The sequence below is a fragment of the Anthonomus grandis genome, chromosome 2 (assembly GCF_022605725.1).
Source record: "Anthonomus grandis grandis chromosome 2, icAntGran1.3, whole genome shotgun sequence".
Classification (NCBI taxonomy): Eukaryota; Metazoa; Arthropoda; class Insecta; order Coleoptera; family Curculionidae; genus Anthonomus; species Anthonomus grandis.
In genome coordinates, this window is record NC_065547.1 from 16,992,675 (window position 1) to 17,020,655 (window position 27,981).

At 33.6% G+C, this 27,981-nt stretch overlaps 2 protein-coding genes across 6 annotated transcripts in view; one reads left to right on the top strand and one right to left on the bottom strand.

Annotated features, from left to right (window-relative positions):
- Nucleotides 1-7,208: 7,208 nt before the first annotated feature.
- LOC126733619 (scavenger receptor class B member 1) overlaps nt 7,209-27,981 on the top strand; it is a 154,179-nt gene continuing 133,406 nt past the window's right edge. Inside the window, exons 1-2 of the mRNA XM_050437002.1 lie at nt 7,209-7,366; nt 20,092-20,310. Of these exons, the coding sequence (XP_050292959.1) occupies nt 20,274-20,310 (37 nt within the window). The 5' untranslated portion in view covers nt 7,209-7,366; nt 20,092-20,273. The remainder of the gene's footprint in view (nt 7,367-20,091; nt 20,311-27,981) is intronic.
- LOC126733621 (uncharacterized) lies at nt 20,461-26,705 on the bottom strand. Of its 5 annotated transcripts, XR_007659792.1 has the most exons (4): nt 26,439-26,705; nt 25,360-26,194; nt 21,837-23,556; nt 20,461-21,753 (listed from the first exon to the last, which is right to left on the bottom strand). XR_007659792.1 is itself a non-coding variant. In XM_050437006.1 (3 exons), exons 1-2 carry the CDS (start codon nt 26,701-26,703, stop codon nt 25,374-25,376), a joined length of 1,086 nt encoding a protein of 361 aa, XP_050292963.1. In that variant the 5' UTR covers nt 26,704-26,705; the 3' UTR covers nt 20,461-20,878; nt 25,360-25,373. The 5 variants fall into 4 exon arrangements, 4 of the variants coding, with proteins under 4 accessions (XP_050292963.1, XP_050292962.1, XP_050292960.1 ...); XM_050437006.1 differs by lacking the exon at nt 21,837-23,556 and having other exon boundaries at nt 20,461-20,878; XM_050437005.1 differs by lacking the exon at nt 20,461-21,753 and having other exon boundaries at nt 23,021-23,556.

Sequence of the window (27,981 nt, forward strand, 5' to 3'; positions counted from 1 at the left end):
GTTTAGGAGAAATTTCTTTAGGCTCCGATACTCCATCGGAGACTTTTAGTGATATGCTACCAACCTTCATTGATGAACCTTTGTCACAAAATAATCAATCTAGTACAATATCTGAAGGCGATTTTGTTATAACCATTTTTGAACAAAAACATTTTCCGGGTGTGGTCGAGAAAACAACAAAAAATGGGTACATGGTCAGCTGCATGGAACAAATTGGGAATCTATGGAAGTGGCCAATACAAAAGGATGCTAAAATACTCTAAAGAAGATATTGTAAATAAAATAGAAAGTCCAAAATTATTTTCTAAGAGTAGACAACTGTATTTAGTTGCAGAATTGCAAAAAGATTAGGCTAGCTAGAACACTTTAATTTTTTTAGTTAATTTAAAAACAAATCTTGTGGGTTTTGTTAAAGATAAATCTTGTGTTCTCTACTAATTTTGACTGTAAAATGTATAACCTAAAAATTTGATTTTACTTTTACATATGAGGAGTTATAAGTTTTCTTTTTTGGTAATTGAAGTGCTTGGATACGATTGATCGGATATTGAAAAGTATGTTAATTTACCCTAAAATACCTTTTTTTTTAATAAATTTTGACTTTAAAATCTGAGTTTTATTTTTCATTATCGGTCTTCTAAACCATAGTTCTGTTTCAGTATACCAACTTTGGTCCAATTCATCATTTAGATGATATAATCATTCTGGACCATAGTTGGGTAACTACGGGCCCAACATTGTACCGCTTATTTTTTATTTATTTTGCTTGCTATATAAGGTCTATCTATAATTTGTTTAAAAAAGTTAATAAGGTCACCTAACAGGAACATATCTTAAAACAAACATTTAGTCTATAGGGTAGTACACTTGTAAAGCAAGAGAAAATCTAAAAAGTGGACTATTGTTATGGGAAATTACGGTACTTATTACTAGTAGGGATTCCAATATATTGTTATAAATCATATGAATAAGTAGTGACATATATTTTTTTACTTGACCTGTTATCTCTTTCAGTAGTTTTGTGAAGGTTTAAATTTATATCCTCTGTAAAAATATCAAAATCTTGATTTACGTTATATTTCAAAAAAAAAATCTTTAGTCGTTAATAAAATCGTTAATAGGAATTGGAGAGAACTTATAAATTGTCGAGAGACCGTATGACCTGTTATTTAATGAGAAAATAAATCTGGTAATAGTTTATAAATCTGAATTTGAAACTGGTAATTTGTAAGTTGTAAATGATACATTTATATTAGATTTTATGTATACTTCAACACCGTCATTTTTGTTATAATTACCCTTTTTGTAAAATAATTTGGAATTTTGTAGTATTCGGTATCGTTGATATTAAATGTTTCAGGAAAAACAAAACTATTGCAGTATTTCATAAAAAATGCGGTTAAACTTCTTATATTTAGGTGTAAAATATTTAATAATTTTGAGTTTATGTTTATTTATTTGGATAATTGATTAAATAACATCTACCTAGACAATTTTCATTAGAGCTTTGCCTTGAAATAGCTCTGTAGCGTACAAATGTCTTAAAAGAGTAAAAAGAATCTAATAGCTCTTTATGGTGCGTCACTGTTGCGTTTTGTTATAGAAATCCTACCATTGTGGGTGTAAAGCTGAATGTATATTATTATCTGATTTTAACCTGTTTGGCCATTTTAAAGAGCTTTTGTTCTTGTGCCATTAGATCTTCATTCAAATATTTTTTACTCGGTCCCTGGGGCTTGCGGCTAGTAGAATATATCCCTCTAAGTTCTCTAGTCTTCATGAGTCTAATTTTTGCTTGATGGTCGTTAGATCTTATCAAAATTCATTAGAAAAAACTTAACATATCACAATCCAAATAATTCATATCCCTTATTAATAGCCTCCTTGTACTCGCGAGTAGAATAGAAGGCTTTTCTTGTGAGTTATAACTTCTTTTCAAATTTCTTACATGTTGTGTTGGTAACGCTTTATATGTATAATGAAATATTTGGTGAATTATTTTTTAACGATTCAATCCTATTCCTATGTGGCCGCCGAAGTGATGCAGGGCTTGTTGGATACTGGTAATTGTCCGAGTTGGATTTATACTTATCTTTGTGTTTAACTCAATTTCACTTAATTAAAGAGAAATATACATAGAAGCAAGATATTTAAAATTAGCAAGAATTATAAAATCTTTAAATATATAAAAAATTGTTTGGCAACCTTTTGGTTTATTAGTTTTTGAGGATATCCAAGTAATGTACACACACCAGCAGTTTGGTATCCTCAAAAACTAATAAACCAAATGGAATCATCAAAAAAATACTAGCTATGTTCCACTTAGCATTAAAAGAAAAACATTTTGAAGAGCTTGGATTTTAATTGACCACTTTAATTGACACAACACGAAAGTTTATAAAATTATTAAGCAAAGTAAATACCTTATCTGCGAGATCATACAGGAGATTATCAAGACACTCCAAGAAACACTAAATACTCCATAGTTTGATGGATCTGTTTGCAAGTATTACCAAAAAGTCTTGGCAAAGCTCCATTCCAGAAAAACGTAATTTTCCAGATTTATACATGTCAAACCATCATCTAAACTCCAATGGTCGCTTAAACAAACAACATCCAATTTCTTCTCATTTATAAGTAATGGTGATGGGTAAACGTTATTATCTTAATTTGGCAGGTTAATGTTGATATGAAAAAATGTAAAATTATTAACAGCTTCTATTTAGAATGTTTGCCCTACGTAATTTTCTATTTTCCAGGCCTATGACGTAGCTTTTGCCTGGAACTTGAGATAATTTTTTATGAGTTCTAGGCATTTGAAATTCTTTCTTATGGTTTTCAATCTCTTGATGTCATTTTTCAGTCTCACAGGCATTAGAATTTTTCCATATATTTTAGATACTTATTAAAATTATTATTATAAGTAATTTTTCATATTTATTCAGGCATTGCATAGAGGTGTAAAGATAGAGAGAAAGAGAGCTACCGGTTTTGGGTTTTAGGAGAAATAGGGAAAACTCCGTGAGCAACTCCTCACTGCGACTACGAGTACGACTCAACTTACACACTTTCTCTGACTCAACTCGACTGTATACTGCAATTCCTGGACCAGTAATTAGTCATCAACAGTCCGGAGAGAGATCCATATCGATGGTCAAGCGCACAAATGTTGTAAGTGCAATTTAAAAAAAAAAGAGATATTTCCACCAAACCTTAAATTTAATTAAAATTTTGTTAAATCTTATATGTACAAAGGTGGTAAGTCAAAAATAGGTATTAAGCCTACTAGCGCCATCTCACATATGTGGCAGGTACTTTTAACGCGCAGATTTCTGCAACACATATGTGACAAATGCACTTATCACCTTTGTACTTTTTATTAAAGCATGGCAAATGTGTTTAGTGCGCATTTAGCACATTTGTGTTGAAAATTGTCTTAAAGTTTCTTGAGTATGTCGTACGTTATGGCTGGCTTTTTTTGTTTTAGATGAAGAGCCTAGAATGGATATTGACAGCAACGTTTATCAGGTTGATACTGCACAAAGTGCTACTGATTCTGATGAATCTGATCCTTTTGCTTGTTCTGGAAGCTCTTATCAACCATCGTCATCAGAACATGATATAACCTGATCCTGATCCTGAAACAGAGGATGAAAACCATCAGGATGTTATTCCAAAAAAACGAAGACGTCAAAAGGCAAACAAGGCTCTTTGGAAACGATCTGTTGTTAAGGACAAAGTTAAGGCTTAGTGAAAAAATATGTAAACCGTTCTGTAAAAGAAATTGAAGAAAAAAGACCGAAAACTGTTGATTGCTCCAAGTGTCGGTACAGATGTAGCACAATTTTTTCAGAAAACGAAAGAGAATTAATGTGCAAAGAGTATTATAACTTAGCCAATTATAAGCGACAAAAAATGCATTTGAGTTCTTTAATGGAAAATGTACCAGTTCAAAGAAAGAAAAATAACACTTTAAAAAAACCGGAAAAACCTCTAGAATTTACTATTTAAAACGAGCAGAAAAAAGATATCGTGTGTGTTTAAAATTTTTTTGCGCTACATTTGCTATATCACATCGAAGTGTAGAGAAATGTGCAGAATCAATTAGTGAAACTGGCCTTTACGTTGGTTATGATAGAAGGGAGGATTCAAAAGCACACAATGTTACTTCTGATCAAGACAAACAGCATGTAAAAGACCATATCAATTCCTTTCCGAGAATTGAGTCTCACTATTGCAGAAGGGATTCCTCTAAGCAATATCAATCTCCTGAACTTAACATTTCGGCAATGTATCGACCTTATAAAGACTGGTGTGCAACTCAAAATTTAAAAAGTGTTTCTCAGTTCGTCTATGAAAAAATATTTCGCTCCTTCGACCCTGCCCTGGCTTTTTATAAACCAAAAAAAGACCAGTGCTCAGTCTGTAATTCATTTTTGGCGGCAAAAGACAAAGATCCACTTAGACAATATTACGAGAATCATAAAAAACGAGAAAAAGCATCCATGGACATGAAAGAGCAAGATAAAAAAAAAGCTGTTTCAGAAAAAGGTGTTGCCTTTAGAGCTATTACTTTTGACCTTCAGGCTATTTTGCCTATTCCCTATGCTGGTGATTGTCAGATATATTATAAACAACACATAAATGCATATAATTTTACGATTTATGACAGTTCGACACGTGATGGTTATTGCTATGTGTGGGATGAAACCCATGGTAGTAAAGGAAGCTCAGAAATAGATACATGCCTTCTAAAGTACATACAAAGCTTGCCTAATACGGTTGAGCACTTATCATCTTTTTCAGATATTGCTGGTGGTCAGAATCGCAACAAGTTTGTGACTACAGCGATGCTTTACGCAGTTAATAAAATTGATCATCTTAAAATAATAGACCTTAAATTTATGGAATCTGGTCTTTCTATATCTGGAAGCATATTCCATGCACTCCACAATCGAACGAGCGATTTATAATACACGAGAATGGTGTCTACTAATATTTACTGCTAGATTAAAACCAAAACCCTACCAAGTCGAAAATCTGCAATATTCAGATTTTTTTGATTTGCAACAACTAACTAACGGTGTTATTATTAACACTTCCGTAAACACTAACGGAGAGAAAGTTTCGTGGATGCGTATAAAATGGATACGCTTGTAAAAGAGCAAACCCTTTATTATACAAAATAAATATGACCTATGTTCTGATTTTTTTTTTTTGAACTCGATATTACAGTTAGCAGAAGGCGCTCGGGTCAAAAAACTGATTTGACTTCTTCTGAACTAAAAAGCAAATACAAATCACGACTTGCAGTATCAGAAAAGAAAAAGAAAGATCTTCTTTATCTGCTTGGCAAAAAAATAATTCCAGAAGACTATACTGATTTTATTCAGAACATCCCTTCATACTGCAAAATTAGCAATCCATACCGTTCCATCAGACTCAGACACAGATTAATTTATAGTTTTGATCCGGGACCTAACACTGAGGTTCTGCATGTTTGTGAGAAAGGGTTACAATTGGACTTGTTGGAAGCATTTGAAATAAATAGGACCATAAACTCCGCAGACTGCACATGCATTAATGAGCAAACCAAGTTTGACAGTTTACGCTTTTTTTATTCAATTAGCCCTAGAAAATAACTTTTACCTTTATTGTTTCTAACTCTTTTATCTTATCTTATAATATTTGTATTAGTCAAAATTTAAAATATTTTCTTTAACGCAACGCTAATATACAATAGTTCCTTATAGTACCTTCTTTTAATATGTAGAAATCTGTATGGTCCTTAGAATAAATTTTATATTTTAAATCGTAGATGTCCTTATTGTACTATGTTTTTAATTTTAATTCTTTTATTTATTGTTGTTTTTTCCCGATAACGGGTAATTTTTTGGTTTATTTGGTGAACGTATATGTTTTTTGTAATGTTCTGGTAAGTTCTAAATCTATATTGTTATAGCGAATAAGCTCTTTTTTAAAATTGTCCTGAATTACCTGTATTTTATTTTATTTTAGTATCTGATGATGGCTGTTTACACAGCCGAAATGCATAATACATTTACCTAAGTGTCCTACATGCATTTTTCTTGCAGATAAAGACTTCCCCTATTTGTAATCTTTAGATTAATTTATGTTTTTTTTATGTTACTAATATTATTACTAGTTGCTCAATATTATTATTTTTTTGGATTTGGTAGTATTTATGTTTATCAATGCCCATTTACTATAATGTACAGTTGTATTTGTTTTTGTAACAAATGTGTTAAGTAACGTAACATATTCAGTTTGTACAAATGAGTTAAGTGAATAAATTTTTTTTTTACGAGTTTACCTTATTGAATATTTATGAAACTAACATTTTTAACAACACTGGAAAGGACACTTATCGTTTAAAAAAAATTACAGGCCAATATGCACAAATAAGCTCTAAATTTAATCTTATAAAACCATAAATTTAATTTTTTTAATTCTCGAAAATCTGATTTCTTCTAGAAATTTAATTTTGCACTTACAACATTTGTGCGCTTGACCATCGATATTAGGGTTTAAAGAGTAAAGTGAATAGGGGTAACTCATGAGCAAATTCTCTCTTCGATCACAACTACGACTCGCGACGCAACTGAGATAACTTGAATATTAAGCAACTGAGATCGACTGCAACAACTAAACTTTGACCATGTGACTTTTTACCAGTTTGTTTTACTTAGTAGGTGCAAAGGTGCTAATTAAGTAAATATTTCATCTAGAAGGGATGTGAAAAAAGGCATAAGAGCCTGACAGTTTTATGAAATATTATTGGTTATAGCGTTTAAGAGTTACCACTTGAAACTGATTGCTTCATAATCTCTAGGAACCTTCTAGGGATCGATGATATCCTTAGTGTGAATTGTGATCGCATAAACCAAATAATTATAAATATATTTTTATGACAGAAAAGGTTGTTATTAAGTTATTTCCCAATACTTTCTACCTTAAAACTTTATTCAAACAAAATCCTTCTAGAAATAGACGTGGTCAGCGTAGTGTAAAATCAAAAACGGTACCAAATAGGTAGCCCAAATTCGCAAGAGTTACACAACAAAAAAACGAGCGTAAATAGTGAATGTTGCGGATCTTCTTATAGTGAATTCATAAAATTGATGATGTAGGTACCCATGTCATTGTTTATGCTACCGCGGTATAGCAAGTTGACCGAACCAGATTTTTATGCGGCTGGTTTCATTCTGCATAAGCGAATATTATATTGTCAGTCGCGGGTTTTTGGCCGTAGGTACTGGCGACGACGTACCACACTTTCTTTGTGTTTCGGTTGCGGTTTTTGACTTTTTTGTTGGTTTGGTGAGAGGAAAATTCGGGTTTCTTGGTAAGTTTTCGCTTGTTGGATTGTATTTCATATATAAAAAGGTGTTTTAAAAAAAAATTGTTGCATTACCATGACAAGCAAAACCGTGGTTTGAAGGGGGTGAATTTGTGAATATATGAATTTTTTGTATTAAAAAGTATTTTTTTTTGGCTAGTTTTATCAACTTAAGATCTAAGTTTATTATATTTTCTTTAATTATGTAAAATAACAATTTTATTAAGACAAAACATCCATAAAATCCAGCTTTTATCTATAACCTTTTACATAGTTGTAACAATAAGGTATCCCAACGATATATTGACACTTCTTTCATACATAAGAATATATTTTTGGTAAGAAAACACTTGAGTTTAGGACCCTGTATATAAAATTTGCACATTCTAAGGATTTTTCTAATTTTTATTTGGGTTCTGAAGGTAGTTTTATGGTTTTATTAAGTATTCGGATTTGGTCATAACTTTTCTTAGTTGAAGAGGCTCAAACTGCCTTGAAATATTAAAGAAATAACTTCAACTAAACAGACGAGAGGACTTAATTAAAATTAAAATTAACCTCAAAAAAATCATGACTTTATGTTTATATTTATATTTAATCATGAATTAATGTGGATATCTGTATACTAATATTTGGATTGTTTTCTAGCCAAAAATATACCCTTAATGAAAATCTTAAAGATATATCAAAGTTTTGTTTCATGATTTACGAGTAGAATAAGCTGAGGCCTATTTATTTATATTGTCCTGAAGAAGAAATAATATATGCCGAGACGTTGGCATAAAGAAACTTTTAAAAGTCTTGAGTTTTTTCTTGGATCCATATCTAACTAAATCGAAAAAACTGATAACAATTAACTGAGTCACTAAAATATAATATTATAACAAACAAAAATATATATTTTTTTTAAATCTGCTTCTTTTTGCTTACCCGGTCATTAAAATGATTTTTACTCCTTACAACTGGAAAAAGTTAAACTTGAATATATAAATCAAATGAAATTATGGAAAATTTGACTTCAAATGCTCAGAAAAAATAAAATTGACTCCAACCATGAGCGTTGCCAAGTAATAATAATATTACGTTCATAAATAAAGAAAAGCAAAACTACATCAACAAATACTTAATCAGCGTGGTCTTTGCTGTTAGGTGAAACTTTTATCTACTACAGGAAAGATAAAACAAAATTAATTTGAACTTCAAATAAAAAAATTACGTCGAACTAGTCGCTGAAATTACTCCTCAAATTCGTTCCAATGCCCAAGGAGGCATTTAGACATTCCGCTATAGGATTCGACACTCGTCTTTATTCTGAGTGGTTGACTTGACAATCGATGCCGCCAAGCAATGATATGTACCGGGTGGCCAAATAAGCGAGGTAAGCGGCTGTATCTCAGGACCTGTACATCTGGCAATAATGGAATTTTTTTTATTATTATAAAAGTGGCCATGGGAAAATTCTGGAAATTATTTTTAAGTTCCGTATTTTACCGCAAGAGGGCGCAACTAAAAATTAAATAAAAGAAACGTCTTTTTCTCCGAAAACTTAAATATTAACTTATACTTTTGATATTATTTTTAGTAAGCCTAGATAATTTGCTATAATTTTGGTTTATGAATTATTGACGTACGAACGATAGTAGGGGTGGGGGAAGCTATTGAAAGTGGAATCATTAAAATCGGTGTAAATTCTAAACCACTGATATCTTTGCTCGATTTAAAGTTATAGCGAATTAAAGTTTTTTACGCACCGAGCCTAAACTTGTGTGTCCCGCCTAAAAATCTCTAATTAGTATTACCACAACTAGAATACCATGATGTTGTCATAATTAATAAATTATTATAGTATAGTAATAATTGATTGATAAATAATAAATAAATAATACCTATGTATCACAGAATAACTGGAAGTTTATGTGACTTTCTTAAGGCGAATAATTTTATTAACGAATTTCTTTTTATATTTAAATTATGGTCCTGAAAAGGACCGATTTTAAACCCAATCATATTTGGTATTTAATGCCTCGATAGGTGTTCAAACTGCCTTTCATCACATTCCAAACAAGCTTCCAATCTTCTTTGCGTGGATAAAAACTGGTTTTTCGATTTCAGCAGCTGATATTTTATTTATTGCACCACGGCTTCAGTTTTTCATATCCTGTCTTGTTGTAGGTGGAGTTTGGTACACCATATCTTTTAGTAGTAAAAGTCTAGGCATATTAAATCGGGTGACCTGGCCGGCCAAGGATATAGACTCCCCCTTCCGATCCAGCGCCCTTGAAAGTAATTATTTATATGATGCCGCACCAAACGGGAAAAATGTTCTGGGCACCCGTCCAATTGGAAATACATGATCCGTCTTACTTCCAATAAAATAGGCAAGGAATTTGTTAAAAAATGCAAAAAAAACATTACCGGTTAATGTGCCATCAAAAAAATAAGGACCAATAATTTTCATTCCGATAATGCCACACCACACGTTTACACTTTAGCTTGGTGCTGGACTTCTCGCATCCAGCGATGATTTTCAACCGACCAATAATGCATATTATGCCTGTTGACTTTCCCATCGCTACAAAAAGTGGCTTAATCGGTCCACAGAATCTGTGACAAAAAATCCCTGTTTTCGCGAATCATTGCTAGTATCCATTGGCAAAAATCAATTCGGCGCTCAAAATCATGTTCGTTTAGAGCTTAATGTAGGATTATATGGAAAGGCTGTACCCTTAAAATAAAAAGAAATGCCTATATTCAAGAAGAAAATTATAATAAAAAGATGTATTATCTGTGGTCTTTCAGTATATTTTAAACAGTAGTTCGAGCTATTCCCAAATCTAAAGATAACGCACGAGTTCCAATATGCCTATTAAACTCTACGTAGGCCAACACATTAATAATGTTTTCTTCAGTTCTTTTAGTAGCACGACGCCTTCTAAATTTGGGCCGACTAAAACTCCCAGTATCGCGTAGTCGCTGTACCAACCGTGGAAAAATTCTTCTGCCATAATGGCGGCGATCTGGATACCGAAGGGCATCCTGTCTTTCAGCTATTGCTGCATTTTAAAAGCACTCAAAGAAAACCGCAATCAAATCCACAGCTTCATTATTTGTCAAAGGCATTTTACAAAAAATCGAGCAAAGAAAATTGAAAACAGATTTAAACTGGCCGACTAATAAATATTTGACGTTTCCATACAATCCTTTTTAAAAGTTTCTTTTGTTTTTGCCGCCTACTATACATTAACTAGAGGCCGAGCGCTAGATGGCGGTACATAAGTTTGGACTCGGTGCGTAAAAGAATTTAATTTGCTATAACTTTAAAACAAGCAAATATATCATGGTGCGGTTTTCACAGTATTTTTGCAAATTTTATCTACTTTTTAAATATGATGTCAAAAATATACCATTCAATTTGAATTTTTGGAGCAAAATGAAAAAAACTGGAATTATTACCAATTGCGCCCTCTGGCGGTAGTGATGAGATCAAACTTTTAAAGCAGCTACATTTATCTTGCAAATAAATTTTGAATTGCTCAAATGGAATAAGTGGTTTAGAATTTACACCGATTTTAATGATTCCACTTTCAATAGCTTCCCCCACCCCTACTACCGTTCGTACGTCAATAATTCATAAACCAAAATTATAGCAAATTATCTAGGCTTACTAAAAATAATATCAAAAGTATAGGTTAATATTTAAGTTTTCGGAGAAAAAGACGTTTCGTTTATTTCATTTTTAGTTGCGCCCTCTTGCGGTGAAATACGGAACTTAAAAATAATTTCCAGAATTTTCTCATGGCCACTTTTATAATAATAAAAAACTTCCATTGTTGCCAGATGTACAGGTCTTGAGATACAACCGCTTACCTCGCTTATTTGGCCACCCTGTATATTATTACTCTATATATTACTCTAGGTTTCTTTGAAACTGACCTTTATTTATATATAATATATAATTATAGGTTAATCCTAAGATCTATGCCTACTTAACTAAATGGATATTTCATTAAAAAATTAAAGTAGTGACATAATACAAAAATTGGTGGCCTTTCTGAGGAAATTGTTGCATGGCTTTCGGGTCTGTACTGGGCGCATTTTTCCGTTTCCTAGACCGTGAACGCAACTGGTTGCGCGAACAGTCTAGGAAATGTAATGCGCATCCATTAACTCCGTTCCCTACACAGCGTGTGCAACGAAGTGATGCTTACATTGATTGGTATTATATAATATAATGTAGGTCACAAAGGTGATAAAAATATAGATTATTCGTACTGTTTTATTGTTATTTATTTACTTATTGTAGAATATTAGCAAAACAGCATAATAACACAAGAAAAAATTATATTATTTTATGGTAACGTTCGTTATTAAGCTAATTTTAATTTATTATTTAACAAAAAATAATAATAATTGTAAAAATATGTATACAGTGGTGGCCACAAAATTAAAAACACCCACAAAATGTTTTAAAAAATATATTAGACCTCTGTAAAACACGTCAACTGAGAATTATTGGATTGAAGTTTCCAAATGCGCTATTAGTTCTTTAATAATTGCTAGAGTAATATATTTTTTTATAATTTCAAGGTGTTCCTAATTTTATGACCACGACTTGTACATGATGAGGTACAGGCAGTAAAAAATATTATTGACTACTTCCATACCCAATGGCATTTGTTTTATTAACATCAATATTTTTACTTAAAGATCTCATCTTTTTTGATCTCTTCTTTTTGTTCCTTAAAACTTCCAACTTTGAAGGCCTACCAGCCTGTATTGCCCTAGCGCCAGCATGTAAACTTTTAGTGGTACGCCGCGCAATGGAAGTAGGTTGCACTTTTATCTTTCTCGTTCTTTTAAAATTACACATGCCTGTGCAAATATTAGTAAACCAGTCAACATTTTCGATATTTTCAATTTTTTTATTAAGTTTAGAAATGTGTTCTAGCATAAATATAGATTGATTCCTTTAAGCAAAATTATAAAAGTTGTTAAGATTTAATTTAAGTTTTGATAGCTACATCTGGTATTCAGCAGAGAATTCATTATCATTTGAGGTAGGTTCTATCATTTCATCTGATATAGGTTCAGCTATATCATTTGCTTCCATTGGCTTGTTGAACTCATTGTTGCTTTTCTTGTTATCATCATTATTTGTTGAATCATTATCCATTCCCATGAAAAAAGAATTGTCTACTCCAATACCTAAAGCTAATGTCGCTAACTCAACGCGGTCTTGATAAATCAAATCAGGAGCATGCGATAGATTTGCACCACTATTGTAAACTGCGCACAAATGTTTACAAAATTTCCCCCCTGCTCCATCTGGACAATCACATTGCTCTGTTTGAATGTTAACAATGTATAACATATGTTCGTCGAACTCAGAATTAACAGTATATTCAAAGTCGCTTACTTTAGTAGCATTTAGTGTGGTACATTTATTGGCAAATTTTTTGCAATAAATTTGAAGTGACATTTTTCTAGAATTCGCAGAAGAAATCAATTTTTGTTGTTAAGATTGTTCCATAGAATAAATAATAAAATCTACCAAAGACACAGAATTAAAAGCTTTACATCTCTTCAGGATTAGGTCTTTAAAAATACGTATGGAGACTTCTACTATATTATTCGTATTGTGGCCATTAGTTGTCAGGTCAGTCCGAAAGCAATGGCACCATTCTGAATTTCTTTTCCACATTTCTTTGAAATAGTTTAAAAATAATGGATATTTTTTGGATAGTTGGCTGCTGCATAATTCGTCTTTGAATAGATTAAAGTCAATTATATTTTTTGCGTATAGAACATCACGAAATCTTTGCATAAGAGGACGTCGATCTGTTTTTTCAATTCCATGTGACTGGTCCCACAGCCAGCGCCATACAGCTTGCATTACATGAAAAGTGCAGAGTAATGTAGTTGACATAGGAAATATAGCGTGGAGCGTATTTATTTCTGCAATTTAATCATCCGTCATAAATACAGCAGGTGCCCCTTTACCAGAAAGCCCATCACATCCCAGGACTTCTCTAAATTTTTGAAAACAAAATTCATATACTTGCTGTGTTTGATAACTGTGGATTACACAGCCGAGAGGTACACCACCAACTTTAGTAGCACAAAAAAGGAATGTTTCAGAATTACCTATTTGATCGCATGATCCACTGCTGTCAACAAAAACAATTTCACCAGAAAAATGCATACTGTGAGCTCTGAACATTAAGGGCGTTATTATAACACAGCAAAATGGTTCTGCGCTGACAAACATCCTAATTCCGTGACCTTCGGACCTGACATTCGTCGGATTTAATATTCGAATCAAATGTCTTTATAAATTCAATCATATTTTCTGTTGTCTTGATTCATATTGCACAGCCTATATCTATCACAATCACAAAACACAACTAATAAATACACGAAAAACCCTTCTGGCTTGCACGTGGGCGACTCAAAACGCTTTTACTTACTTAGTTACGGAAACGCACTGACACGGGCCAGAATAAGAAATTCGCCACGTTGCACACGCTGTGTAGGGAACGGCGTTCATCGATGCGCATTACATTTCCTAGACTGTTAGGGCAACCAGTAGCGTTCACAGTCTAGGAAACGTAAAAATGCGTACCAGGCGGAGGTGGGGCCGCAGCTGCTGCTGGTTGCTGAGTTGTGGTGGGTGAGGCGAGGTGGCTGTTGTCCTGGGTGCTCCAGGTGAATGAGCGATTCCGTCTTGCAGCTTTGGCCTTCAGGATCTGCTTTGTTTTTGCTGAATTTGCTGTGTGCGGTCCTCCGCAATTTGCGCATGTGGCTGGGTCTTGTGCACCCAGCGGTTGCGTGAAGTTGGTCACACTTCACGCATTTGAATGCCGCCGTGCACCTAGCCTGGGCGTGCCCTTGGAGTTGGTACAGTGGCACTGGATCCTCCTGGATTTATTTCGCTAGGCTTCCACCCTGATCTTGTTGCCCCTCAGCTCCGAGATTAAGAAGATTGATTTCTCCTCTCTCGGGAGCTGGACCAGGACTAGCGGCGTGGGCTATTTGTTTCTGTTGTAGTAACGGACTGCAGTGTATGGCTCGAATCTTAGCTTCCTTAGGTCCTCCAGGATGCTCTCGGCTGGCCAGTGCTCGAGCGGTCCTTGGAGGACGATGTACAATTTCCTCTCCTTAGGCAGGGAGAAGGAGTGGAATGGCACTTTGTTCTCGTCAAGATGGTCCTGGGTTTTCCTGTAGTCCTCTATCGACTGTGAATGGATTTTGACGCTCTCACGCGTGTTGACGACGTGGCCTTGGTTTACTCCTTTGGCTTTGAGGGCAGCAAATACCTTCTCGTATCTCTCGGATGACGATTGGGGGAATTTTGGCCTTTGGTGGTGGCGGAACCCAGCTCTAGAAGTGGAGGGAGTCTGGGTGGGTTATTTGGTGGGCTGGGGCTGGATCATGGTGGGAGTTTTTCTTGGAACCGTCTCCTTTATCCGGCTCCTCCCAAAGCCTTTATTCGGCTCTTGAGTGCCTTGGTCGTCCGGTGGAAGACCCTGCGGAGAGCGTTCATCTCCTCCCCGTGCCTCCTTTTTGCACTCCTTATGAGGACAACGTAATATTGTGTTAGTTCCTTCTGGTTTAACGGAGTAGATCGTAAAATGGCCAGGTCCGCTTTTAGTTCGCCCTTAGCCTGGGGGTTTTGCTCCTTCTGTGTTGCAGAAGTCGGAGAAATCCTCGTCTTCATCCAACAAGAAGGAAGTTATTGAGCCATGGCACTGACTCGATCAGCTGACAGAAGAACACTGGGTTGGTTGCACTGGTACACTCGACACAGCTAAACTGATTCAGAGGACACTTCGACACGTTGAGTGCAGGTAATCTGTACTTAACAATTACTCTAGATCTGATCACAGCAGTATATATAGGCAACGTAGGATGTTGGATTGGGTTGGAGCTGTATAGATAGTAAAATAAAATTACTAATACTAATAATCCTAAACAAATCACTAAAAGAATTTTCAAATGATTTTTAGAAAGTAATTAACATGGGCTAAATACTTCAACCTAGAAAATAAATCCTTTCTACCGTAATATTCTAATCAGCCCGAATCAAAAGTTTTATAGTATTATTTTAAACATAAGGATTCACCGCAAATGTGGATAAAATAGGTAGATTCCATATATTAGCAAAAAAAATGGGATATTAAAATAAATTTTATAGCGGCATAAAAATATTTTATCCGAGATCCTACTTCGTACCCTAATTCATTAAAACCGGTAGAACAAAATTAATAAGACTTTCAATTAGAGTAATCTAGAGAGAATTCTACCCTTAAAAATTACAAAAAATACTAATCCCAATATTCCCTTCGATATAATTTTTTCATTATTTTCTCTAAGACTAACTAAAGAACTGAATAAGAATAAGAGACAGTTTATCCTAGGGAAATAAGAAATATATATCTATATATATCTGGAAATCTAACACATAAAAGTTCAGCAATTCAATCCTTAAAATAACACCCAGATAAAAAAGGTGGGCTACATAAATCTATATTAGAAATATTTATATAATCGAAAGGAGAAGAGTTATAAATAAGGCATGAATTTATAAATAAAAAATAGCTAATTTAGTTCTCCCTACACATAAAATAATAATTATTATACATAATTTATACAAGATAATGGAATATTTATTTTGAAATCAAACTTAAAATTAGATACCTCACTTCCTACAAAGTACTCTTTGAACTTCTCACAAAATGGCAATTCCTTTGTTGACTGCCTCGTTGACGTGTTGACTTCACGTTAGCTTGCTGTCCAGATACGCGCCTGAGTACTTAACTTCTTGCTTAATTTGCAAAATTCCCTGGTATATTAATGGAGTCCTGCAAGATTCCTCGAAAAATATAAGAAATAACTGCAGCTAAGAATTCAACATTGCAAGAAGTCAAGCTAATGCTGGATAACCAACTGTTGCCTGAGGGAAATAAAAATTAGCGCCCTTGAGACCACACGACTGAAGTGTATGGTCATAATATGTGTCATAATATACATAATATGTGTATTAGGGTGGGTCGGTTTTCTAGGTTTTTTATGCCTGTAGTAAAAAAAGTTGCCAAATGATCCATAATGAATACCAATTTTTTACTTTTTTTTATTTTATTATTTTACCCCCCCGCCCGACCCCTAAAAAAATTATATTATTAAAGACTGCTGCTTCAAACAACTAAAAATAGCTTCAAGTACACTCACAAAATTTTTTATTCAATTTAAACAACGTTAAGCCTCCCCGCTAGGTAAATTTGTACGGAACGGCCCCTCCCTTCAAAAATTTCGTGATGAGGCTAATACTAAACTCTTTGATATTTCAAAGTGCAAATGTACCGATTTTAACTTGTGTATTTGCGAGAAGTCATACAAAGTTCCAAAAATGGAACAAGTTTTCCTAAACGACCAGAGAACTACACGAATAATGTCTATAGGGCAAGTAGATGCCAAAACAAGTAAAATTTTGCAGCAAACACAAAAAAGAAAAAGCAGGGACCTCTCGCGTAATATTCGGAGGACAAAAGTCAACAAAACATTTTGCGTAATGTATCAGAAAAAAAAATTCAAAACAAGGCAATCTATCAGATATATCAGTGCAAAGCGAACCAGACTGTGATCCAGACTTCAAACCAGAGCCGTCAACTTCTACGGGCATAACCCTCGACTTTCCTGCATTAGCAAAAGCAATAGACCGAGCTGGATTATCAAGTAGAAAAGGAGCAATGATCGCCAGTGCAGTTCTGGAAGATGTTGGATTGATATCCAAAACTGATCAATCTTATGTAATAGACAAGTCCAAATTAGATCGACAAAGAAAAAGGCAACGACTTGATTTACAAAAAAATATAATAAAAAATGGTACTAGTCTTCAAGCTCTCTATTTTGATGAACGCACAGATAGAACTCCTCACATTAAAAAACAGGGTGAATCGTCATCTAAGAAAATCATTGTCGAAGAACATATAGTGTTATTAAAGGAACCAGGTAGCGACTATATAGGATACGTAACACCTGAAAACGGTACTGCAAAGACCATAGCTTCAACGATTCTAAAATATTTAACCGAAAATGAAGTATTAGTTAGCGAGTTAGTTGCGGTTGGCTGCGATGGTACTGTCATTAACACTGGGCCTCACGGTGGTGTAATACATTTGTTGGAATTACATCTTAAACGACCTTTGCAATGGCTAATATGTCAACTACATGCAAACGAGTTGCCATTGCGACATTTGGTTTGACATCTGGACGGAAATACCACAAGACCATTATCATGCTCGGGTTCTATCGGCAAACTTATTGAAACATGTGAGCGATTACCTGTCGTGTGCTACGAAACAATCAAAGTTAATTTGACTGAGGTAAATTTAAAAGAATTAAGTAGCGATCAAAAATATTTATACAAGATTTGCACTGCCACATCTACTGGAAACTGTCCATCTAATTTAGCGAATAAATCTCCTGGCAAGTTATCTCACGCAAGATGGCTAACAACAGCAAATCGTATTTTGCGGGCTTACATTGGGGTAAGAAATCCCCCGCCTAAATTAAAAGTGTTGACAGAATATATTCTGCGAGTATATGTGAAGATTTGGTTTCGAATAAAAACTGTACCATTGTGCACATTTGGAGGTCTTCACCTTTGGCAGCTAATTCAATATTCAAGATATTTAAGTGAAGAACTTGAAGCTGTAGTTAATCCTGTAATTCAACGAAATGGCTTTTATGGCCATCCTGAAAATATTATACTAACGATGATCTTTGACTCGTGATATATAAGAGACGTCGTCATATAAGAGAATTAGGGTACAGAAAAATATTAAGTTGCAGGTCGAATGAGAAAAAAATGCCTGTAAATGTGAATAGCACGATAAGAAAATTTGAAATTCCCAAGTTCAATTTTGAAGCGGAATCATATATTGATTTAATAAATTGGCAAGAGTGCAAAGTAACAGAGCCACCAATGACATCTGTCTGATGAAGAAATTGAAGAATTTATTAAAACTAGCCACTATCCAGAGGGAGATTTATTGTATCTGTTTATTTATAGATACAAAATAGGCGAAGAGCTGGCGGGGGGCCTAAATATGTCTACAATTTAATAAATTTTTTTTGCATAATTAGAGGACTATATTACATTATTTTATAGCACAGGCAAATTATTTTCTTTTTATATTTTTTTTTGTATTTTGGGGGGGGGGGGGCAAACGCTGATGATTTTTTTTTTTACAACAATAATTCATTTACATACTTTGAAAGAAATAAGAAATTACTATGCCTGCTTGAAAAATGTCACTCTCTATAAATTATAAACCATCAATATCAATAAAAACTAATTACCTTGGCACACAATTAAATAATAATAATATATAATAGTGCACTGATACGGTTTCTTATAAACAATAATTTTTGTTTTGATATTTTAGGCATATTGCTGCGTAATCGGTTTCGACAACTAAAATTGCTATTCGTTCCACAACAAAGGACTAATTGTGCAACTAATTAAATAAAAGAAAAATTTATTATTTTTTTTATTTAATATGCATGATTTCCGAACTAGGCATAGCCTCTAATTTTGATACGTCATATCATAAAAACTATTTATATAGAGGGTGTGTCAAGAAAATCGGAGTAATTTAGGAGTCAATGATGATTATATATATAAAAGATATTGTAATGTAAAATGTATTGAGAAAATTTACCATAGTAAAGTATTTATTTTCCGTTGCATTTTTGTTATATTCTTTTCTTTTCCCTATAGATTTTCTCCTTCTTCCCTTTTTTTATCACTTTCAGCCCTGGTTTATAAAGAAAAAACTAAGTTTTGAAAAGAAAATTATTCTATTTAATATTTAAAAAAACAAAACAATTTCAACAATTTGCTTCCTTCATGAACTCACATACTAAAGTAGGTTTTCCATAGAAAGAAGTTATTTTGTAAAAAAATGGACTAAAAAAACCACCAAGTTTAAAAAAAAAAAACAGACATTTTACATAACCAGAAAAACTCATTTCAATGCATAATTAAACTGTTATTCATATAATGTACCTACAGCAAAAACGATGTGAAACAAACGATCAATTTAGTTAAACAATTTGGAAAATTATCAAATTACCGAGTTTTTAGATAACAATGAACGTAATTGTATGTCGTGTACATGTCATGGGACCATTTTTTTCGTAAAATTTATATCACTAAACAACCTTTTAATTATCTGTATAATAATAATTTAGGCATAGTGAAAGCTGCTAATCTATGAGTTTATACCAAATAGTCTGTAATCAAAGTGTTGAATATTCATGTGATTTTTTTTCGCATGAAAACACACACTATTGTCACATTAACTTTCCACAGGAAATTGAGTTATTTAGTTGGTTTAGGTGTAAAACATTAAAATTTTTATAGCCAATAACCAATATTTATTATGTTTTTTTTTTAAGTTTTTTTAATGACCCAAATTAAGGATTTTTTACCAATTAATTAACCTGTACCAAGGCGGACTATACCTTGGCATTTGATTTTGTTATTGATCGTGTAATACTGGTTCACCCTGTATAAATCCTCAGAAATCGTAGAATCTGCAAATATTTAAATAATCCCTCTCACTTCCCGGCAGCCTTCAAACCGTATCAAATCGCTCCATAACATTCTTCCATTACAAAAACATATTAAATAATCACTTTTATATTACTCATAATACCTTTTACAGGAGGAAAAAGGCGAATCGTACCATTCGACACCCAGCTGCGCCATCTACAATTCAAATATTGACTGAATAGTGAACTGAATATTGAAACAGTGGTGGTACCGCCATATAGTGAAAGTTTAAGCAGTGTTTCGTCGGTCGCCTATACTTCGGGGTGGCGCCTTCGCCATTTCTTTAAAGGCAATATGTTCCTTTCTGGGAACTGTAGGAAACTATTTTGGGGTAAGGTTTAAAGCTAGAAAAAATTTTGTTTTATTATTTATAACGTCTTATAGCCATATATCAAAGAAATCCATTAAAAAACTTTTTTTACCCACTATTGAAAAGTTATATACAGTGAGGGACAAAAGTATTGGCACACCATAATTTTATAAAGTAATTTATTAATGTTTACTATATTTATGTAACCCAATAATAACTATCTAACTAAAAACATATAAAAGATTTAGTACAATAATACGTAATAATGTAAAATAAAACAGATTTCCTTAAGCATAACGAGAGCACAACAAAAAATAAAAATTACATTCTATTTAAAATGGACATAACTATTGGCACACCAAATAAAAATAAAATTTAATCCCATTTCTAATATTTTGTAGGACCTCCTTTTCTTTTTATAATATGAGTGAGTCTCCTTCTCATTGAATGGACCAGCTTTTGCGTATGACAGGCTCAAAACTATTCCATTCTTGCAGCAAAACACGTTTAAGCTCTTCCTTACTGGAAATATGGTGTTTCCTTATTCGTTTTCCTAGCTCACTCCAAAGATTTTCGATCGGGTTGACATCTGAAAATTGAGGAAGTATATTTAAAGTATGAGGGACATTAAACGCAATCCACTGCTTGACTAAATAGGCTGTATGTTTCGGATCGTTGTCCTGTTGAAAGTAATAATCATTTGCCAAATTAAGTTGTTCCGCACTAGCTCTTAAGTTTTTTTTAGAATATTTAAATATACATTTTTGTCCATAATACCATCTATAAAAACCAGATTTCTGACCCCTCCCGATGACATACAGCCCCACACTAGTGCACTACCACCACCATGTTTCACAGTTTTATGCAGATTTTGTGCATCTAGTTCACAATTGGGCTTCCTCCACACAGTCACTTTCCCATCTGAATGAAAAATGTTGAATTTACTTTCATCAAAGAATATTACTTTGTCCCAAAATATATTATCTTGATAAAAGTGTGCATTCGCAAATTCAAGACGCTTTTTTTGGTTAACCTTATTAATAAATGGTTTATTCCGAGCTACTCTGGCACTATATTCAGCCCTATGAAGAACTCTTCGTACTGTTTTTGAGCTCACGTTGATGCTTCTTGATTCTTGATGATCTTCTTCTGTCAATATAGCCGCAATTTCAGAAGCGCTAGTTCGAGGATTTTGCTTAATTTTATTCACAATTTTTCTCTCTTGCCTCTCCGTTAACTTTGGCGGATGTCTAGTTCTAGGCTTATTTTTGAAATTTTCTGCAGTTTCAAACCTTTTTAAGACACTACGCACGGTAAATCGACTTTTCTTTACAATTTGGGCAATCGCTGAATACGATTTACCCTTTTTTCGCTGCTGTACAATTATTTTTCGCTCGGATTCCGTCGTTTCTTGGCCTTTGCGACACATATTTGCAATGTATGCACTTAAAATAAGCACTAAACCTAAAAAATATTTTACTTCATATAAATATTTGGTTAAAGAATGTAAAAAAACTGCTTCAAAATTATAAGATCAATCGACTTACCTGAAGGAAGATTGATATTAATTTTCCGAGCTTGTCCGTAGATATAATTACAACAATGTACAACAATGTAGTATCCGTGAATCATGTTTCTCGGCACGACGTTCAGAGCAAAAAATGTTTATTTTGCATTATTGTTGGCCTGCCTTATCGCTGGGAATTCATTCCGTTGGCGTTGGTTGGTGGACAAAATTGCTTCTGGGTGCTTGGAAGTGGTGGGAGGGTTTGTAATTATATCTACGGACAAGCTCGGAAAATTAATATCAATCTTCCTTCAGGTAAGTCGATTGATCTTATAATTTTCCTTCGCTTGTCCTTGATATAATTACAACAATGTAGATGTTTAGAGTCAAAGGCAATTTTGTAGTGGCGAAATTTTAATTTATCTAACAAATTGTACCTGGTTATGACATGTATTATTTTAATAAACTTATGAAGTGAGTAATAGTAATAATATAAGATTTCTTATATAAATGCGTAAATGCATCTTTTAAGTAATTATTGGCATTTAACAATTAACACTTATACCTATACTAAATTAATCTGCAACATTGGTATGTTCCTATGTACCTACATATATTGGATCCTTAAACCTAAAGTTTTATATGTACATTATATAAATACTTATATAACCCTAGACTAAATATTATTATTAATAATATGTAAGGCTTGTTCCAATAAGGATGAATTTTAATAATCTTATGCAACATTATTTTTCGGTGGTTAGCACCGTTTTAGCAAATTCTTCTCTGGGTTTAATTAAGGGTCTATTATAGAATTTGAAAAATGTATTGGAGGACGGCGTCCACCCGGCCGTATGACGTATGAGGTCAATATTCACCCCTTTCCTGGAAGCAGCGGAAGCTGATGCGTGTCGAGTGCTTTGACCAGAAAAAACTGTAGTGTCAATTCCTCCTAATTTTAATACTGTTTTCAGCCATCGACTTATGGTTTGTGAGGTTGCTGGGTGAAATGGTCTTTTATGTGTTAGGATCAGTGATTCGTTATTATTCCTAAACTGTGCAGTTTTTTCTAGATAAGCCTCTATAGTGTGTGCCACGCATAACTCTGGTGTTTCATTAAAGAATGGGAATATTAAAACTGGTTGGATTTTATTGGGGGCTGATGTTTTAATTCTATCTGAAATTTTTATTTCTATTTTATTTTCATTCTTTAATATGTTACCGATTTTTATTTTAGTTAAAGTTTGTACTCTACTGGCGGATGCAATTGCCATTAGAAAAGTAAGTTTATAGGTTAGTTTTTCGATATTCAAGGAATTTAATGGGTACCACGTTTTCAAAACTGCTAGTACCGAATCCGGATTCCAGATGTACGAATATTTCGGCTCCGGCGGTCTTATATTTGCTACACCCTTGAGAAACCTATTAATGCATTTTAAGTCTTGTTCTTTCGGCGAAAATATAAGATTTAAAGCCGACCTATAAGAATTAATGACAGAATAAGACATTCCTTTATTTAATGCATGTTCTAAGAATTCTAAATATCTACCTATACTGTAAATAAATGGGTTTATATATTGCCTTTCATTGCAAAACTCCCAGTATTTTTTAAAACAATTGGAATATTGCTTTAAGGTGCCTTCTGATAAGGAATTGATCATTGTTGGTATCGCTGTCGCCGGAATTCCTTTTATTTGATAAGCGACCCTGACAATTTCCCTGCCACCAGGGAAAGTTCCTTGCATAGCGGATGGCTGGTCCTAAAAGGAGATAAAAGGAGGCTAGGATTAGGTTTAAAATATATCGGATCTTCAGTTAAAAGTTTTTGGAAGATAGGAAACCAGGGTTGCGAGGGCCAATTTGGTACAACCATTATACCTAGTGCTTTTTCCTCAATAATTTTTTCTAAGACTCGAGGAATGCACGAAAAAGGCGGAAAAGCGTAAAAATAACATGCGGTCCATGAAATTGTGAATGCATCGACTGAAAATGAGCTTGGATCGGGAAACCAAGATATATATTTTTTACATTTATTATTAATTCTTGAGGCGAATAAATCTATTTCTGGTTCCCCGAAATTTTGAATAATTTTCGTAAAAGCGTAAAGATTTAATTGATACTCCGTGTCGATCGATAACGATCTAGATTCTTTGTCCGCTTTAAAATTTTCTGATGACGTAATGTAACTTGCAAATATTGATATGTTTTTGTTTTCACACCATTCCCAGATAAGTCTTGTAGCATCATTCAGATGGTGAAATCTGACACTACCCCCTCGATTTATGCAAGAAATAGCGGTTTGATTATCAATTCTCAGTAAGATCCGTATGTTAGTTTTATTTTTCGTTAATGAACTTAGTGCATAATATGCCGCTTTTATTTCTAAGTAATTTATGTGCATTTGAGATTCATTTTTGTCCCAAAACCCATGAAAAGTATTTTTTCCACAGAAGGCACCCCAACCTGTAGGTGAAGCATCTGAAAAGATTTCTAATTTAAATTGATGTGGTTTTATATCTTGGCCTTTCCCTATATTATTTTCCCACCATGATAATTCATTTCTTATTGAGTCGCAAATTTCCATTTTCTTATTGTAATTTTGATAATCACTTCGAATAGCTGAGTGCTTAATTATTTCCAAAATTTTTAAATGAGCAAACCCGTATTTTGTTGCTGGACATGACGCTACTAATTTCCCTAATAACTGTGCAAAAACTCTTACAGTGCATTGGATTTTCCTTTTAAATTGCTTAATTTTTTGTTTTATTGAATATATATTTTTTTCTGGTAATGAAATTTTTAAGCTTGCTGAATTAAAAGAAAACCCAAAAAAGTTAATTGTCTGTTCTGGCTGTAATACGCTTTTGTTAATATTGATTATAAAACCTAAGTTTTCTAGCAATTGTGTTGTAGTTTTTATATTTTTTATACATTGTGACTTACTATCTGCCAGAAGTAAAATATCATCAAGATAGAAAATTAATAGAATATTTAATTTCCTTAGAAATCCTGCAACTTGCTTCATTATTTTGGTGAAAATGAATGGGGCTACGCTTAAACCAAATGGAAGTGAGTTAAACTCATACATGACATTCCTGAATTTAAATCTTAGGTATTTTCGATATTTTTTCTGCATTGACAGTAAAAAATAAGCGTCCTTGAGGTCAATTTTTGCTAAATAATTATTATGGTGCAACAGTCTTAACACTGTTCTATGGTCTTCTAATTTGAAATGCGGAGCTTCCATATAGTTGTTAAGTTTTTTCAAATTTAATATAAACCTATTTTCTCCATTTGGTTTTTTTCTTATAAAATAAGGCGATAAATATTGATTTTTTGTTGGGAGACATTTTGAAATAGCCCCAATTTTTATTAGGTTTTTTATAGAACTCTCATAATCTTTAATTTGACCCTTTTCTATGTAATTTTTAGGCTCCCGCAGTTGTTTAGGCTTTGAATGAAAGGGGAGATTTATTCCCTGAACCCAGTTTAAGACTACTTTGTTTTGGGTAATATTTTTCCACGCTTGTGAAAATTTATTTAATCGGCCTGTATTTAGTTACCTTATTCGAACCGCCTACTTCCTGCGTTGATGGTACTGTTGTTCCTTCCGCTGGTTCCATTTGCTTCTTTCCCTCGGCAGCATCTCCTCTCTCCTCACTCCTTCTTTGAATTTCCCTTTGTATTGGGGGCGCTGGTAGTTTAAAGACTGACGGTATTTCTGCTGAAGTCCAGAAGTTCCAGCGGTCGCAGTCATGGCAGTTGAGGCTCTCTTCTTCAAGACAGCACTTGATTTTTTTAGAGCTTGGTCGTTTTTGAAAACTTCATGAAAATCTTTTCCAAACAGGTTGTTATCCATTTTTATGTTTTTGGCCACTTTAGCACAATCAGGATGTAAATGCGGCAAAATTTTGTACTTTCTATGAATTGAAAGCGCATTATGGACATTTGCAAAAATTTGACATGCTTCCCCCAAAACTTTTGTGTCGTTAGCCTGTTCTGCGACTGGCAAATTTTTGTTTATTATTGTTGCGATGGCTGAGAGGCCGTGAGCTAGCTGTAACTGCAACGCTGTAACGAATTTGTCATGTTTAAGAACCCCATCGGGAAGACATGGTTGTATTTCATCATTTGTTTTTGGAGGTAGCAATTGTAGACAATTTTCGGGAATTTTGTATTTTTCTGTAATGTCACTTCTTTGTGCACTGGTTAACCCCGATTGTAGCACTGCACTCCAGCGTACTGCAATCTCGTTGTGTATTGCTACACCGATTTGTGCCTCGTCCAGCGGCTTGCTGCCAAAGAAGTCAAAATCTACTTCAATCTGTTCTGGTGCTGTCTCCGTTTGAGGTATGATCTGGATTTCTTCATTATTGGGTTCTACGTCCGAAGACGAACCTAAACGGGCGACAAAAAACCTTATCAGTTTATTAAAGTCTTTTGGCGAACGCTTGTTGCCTGAGATTACTGAAATCGCGCGATTTCACTCTCAATTATAAGGTTTCATATAATGCTTTTGTTTATAATGGTATAACGCGTGTTATAACCCTTGATTTGGCAAGCGCATGCTGCCAGAGAAGATTAATGAAATCGCGCGATTTCCTTCTCCATTATTTAAAGGCAATTAAGCCATTTTTATTACCTGAAGATTCGCTAGATGACGTAAAAGACGAATCGCTTGAATCCAGTAGTCGTAGCTTATCCTGTATTTTCTTGAGTTTTTTGTTAAGTTTCCTCACTTCACACTTTTTTCCCTCACTTATTTTACGTTTAGGCATTTTTAAGTCAAAAAGAATTTCGACGCGTACCTCGAACACGACAAAACGGAATGAATTCCCAGCGATAAGGCAGGCCAACAATAATGCAAAATAAACATTTTTTGCTCTGAACGTCGTGCCGAGAAACATGATTCACGGATACTACATTGTTGTACATTGTTGTAATTATATCAAGGACAAGCGAAGGAAAATTCTCACATACAAGGCACCTATTTTTAAACACTTTGTAAACAAACATGTGTGCCAATACTTTTGTCCATGGGATTTTTGATAGAATTTTAATATGGGTTCTTTTGTAAAGCCTTTATTTATTAAATTTGCATTAAATATTAAGAAACGAATGCTCTTATACACTTTAAATTAGAAAATATTTAAATGTAATAGGTCTAGTAGCTTAAGAGGACAGATACGAATTTTAATAAAAATCAATATGTGCCAATACTTTTGTCCCTCACTGTATATGGGTACACTGACAACTGACATTGACAGATTATAGTTGACATGACAGTTGACGTTAATAGCTGTCAGATTCTAAAGTAAGCCTCCTAACACCCTACTGGAGTGCTGTCAAATTGGTAGCCAAAAACAAAACAAGGGTTTAATACATCAGTGGGATTTTTAGATACAATGTAGAGGGAAGTTTTATTACCTTTTTTGGTATTTAAGATTGTATGGATAACATAACTTGCGATAAAAATTAACCGGATCTCTCTTTGTATCGCGTTGTTCATATCTTGAGTCTTTGTCTCTGTTCACCAATTTTCTTCGCGCGAGAAAGACGGATGTAGTACTCAGCTGCAGATATGCAAAAGTTCTTGTAGAGTGATAAAGTCACAAGATAAAAGAACCACCCGAAAGAAACAGATGTAAACATTTCTTTTTTGTACCACTGTGCACACGAAATGAAAAAAGTTCGTATTCATCGTGTATAAACCGAGTGTCATACGTTTTAAGCATTAAGTTATAGTTTAGTGGGAAAAAATTTAAAGCTCCCTTTAGTTGGAAACTGGAGGTCTTAGAATGTTGAATACATACAGTAGCGGCCAAATGTAGAGAAACTTTTAATTTTTTAAAAAATTAATTAATAGGTTAAATAAAAAGTTTTAATTTCATCACTAAATCATTGGGTACCTTAAGTTACTTATAATGATATAAAAATAAAAACATTCTTTAACACATGACGAAAATACCAAAATATTTTTCATTTTTTTGCGGCCATAAGTAGAGAAACTTTTTTTCCGATCATTCCTAAACAAACAGTTTTTGAATAAAGAGAATAATATTTTAGTCGTGTGTTAGTATTAGTCGAGTAAGATGCCACGAGGTATTCATTTGTCAGTTCGGTTAAAAGAACTAATTATAAAAAAATATCAAGATGGATTGAAACAAAATCAAATTGCAATTGAT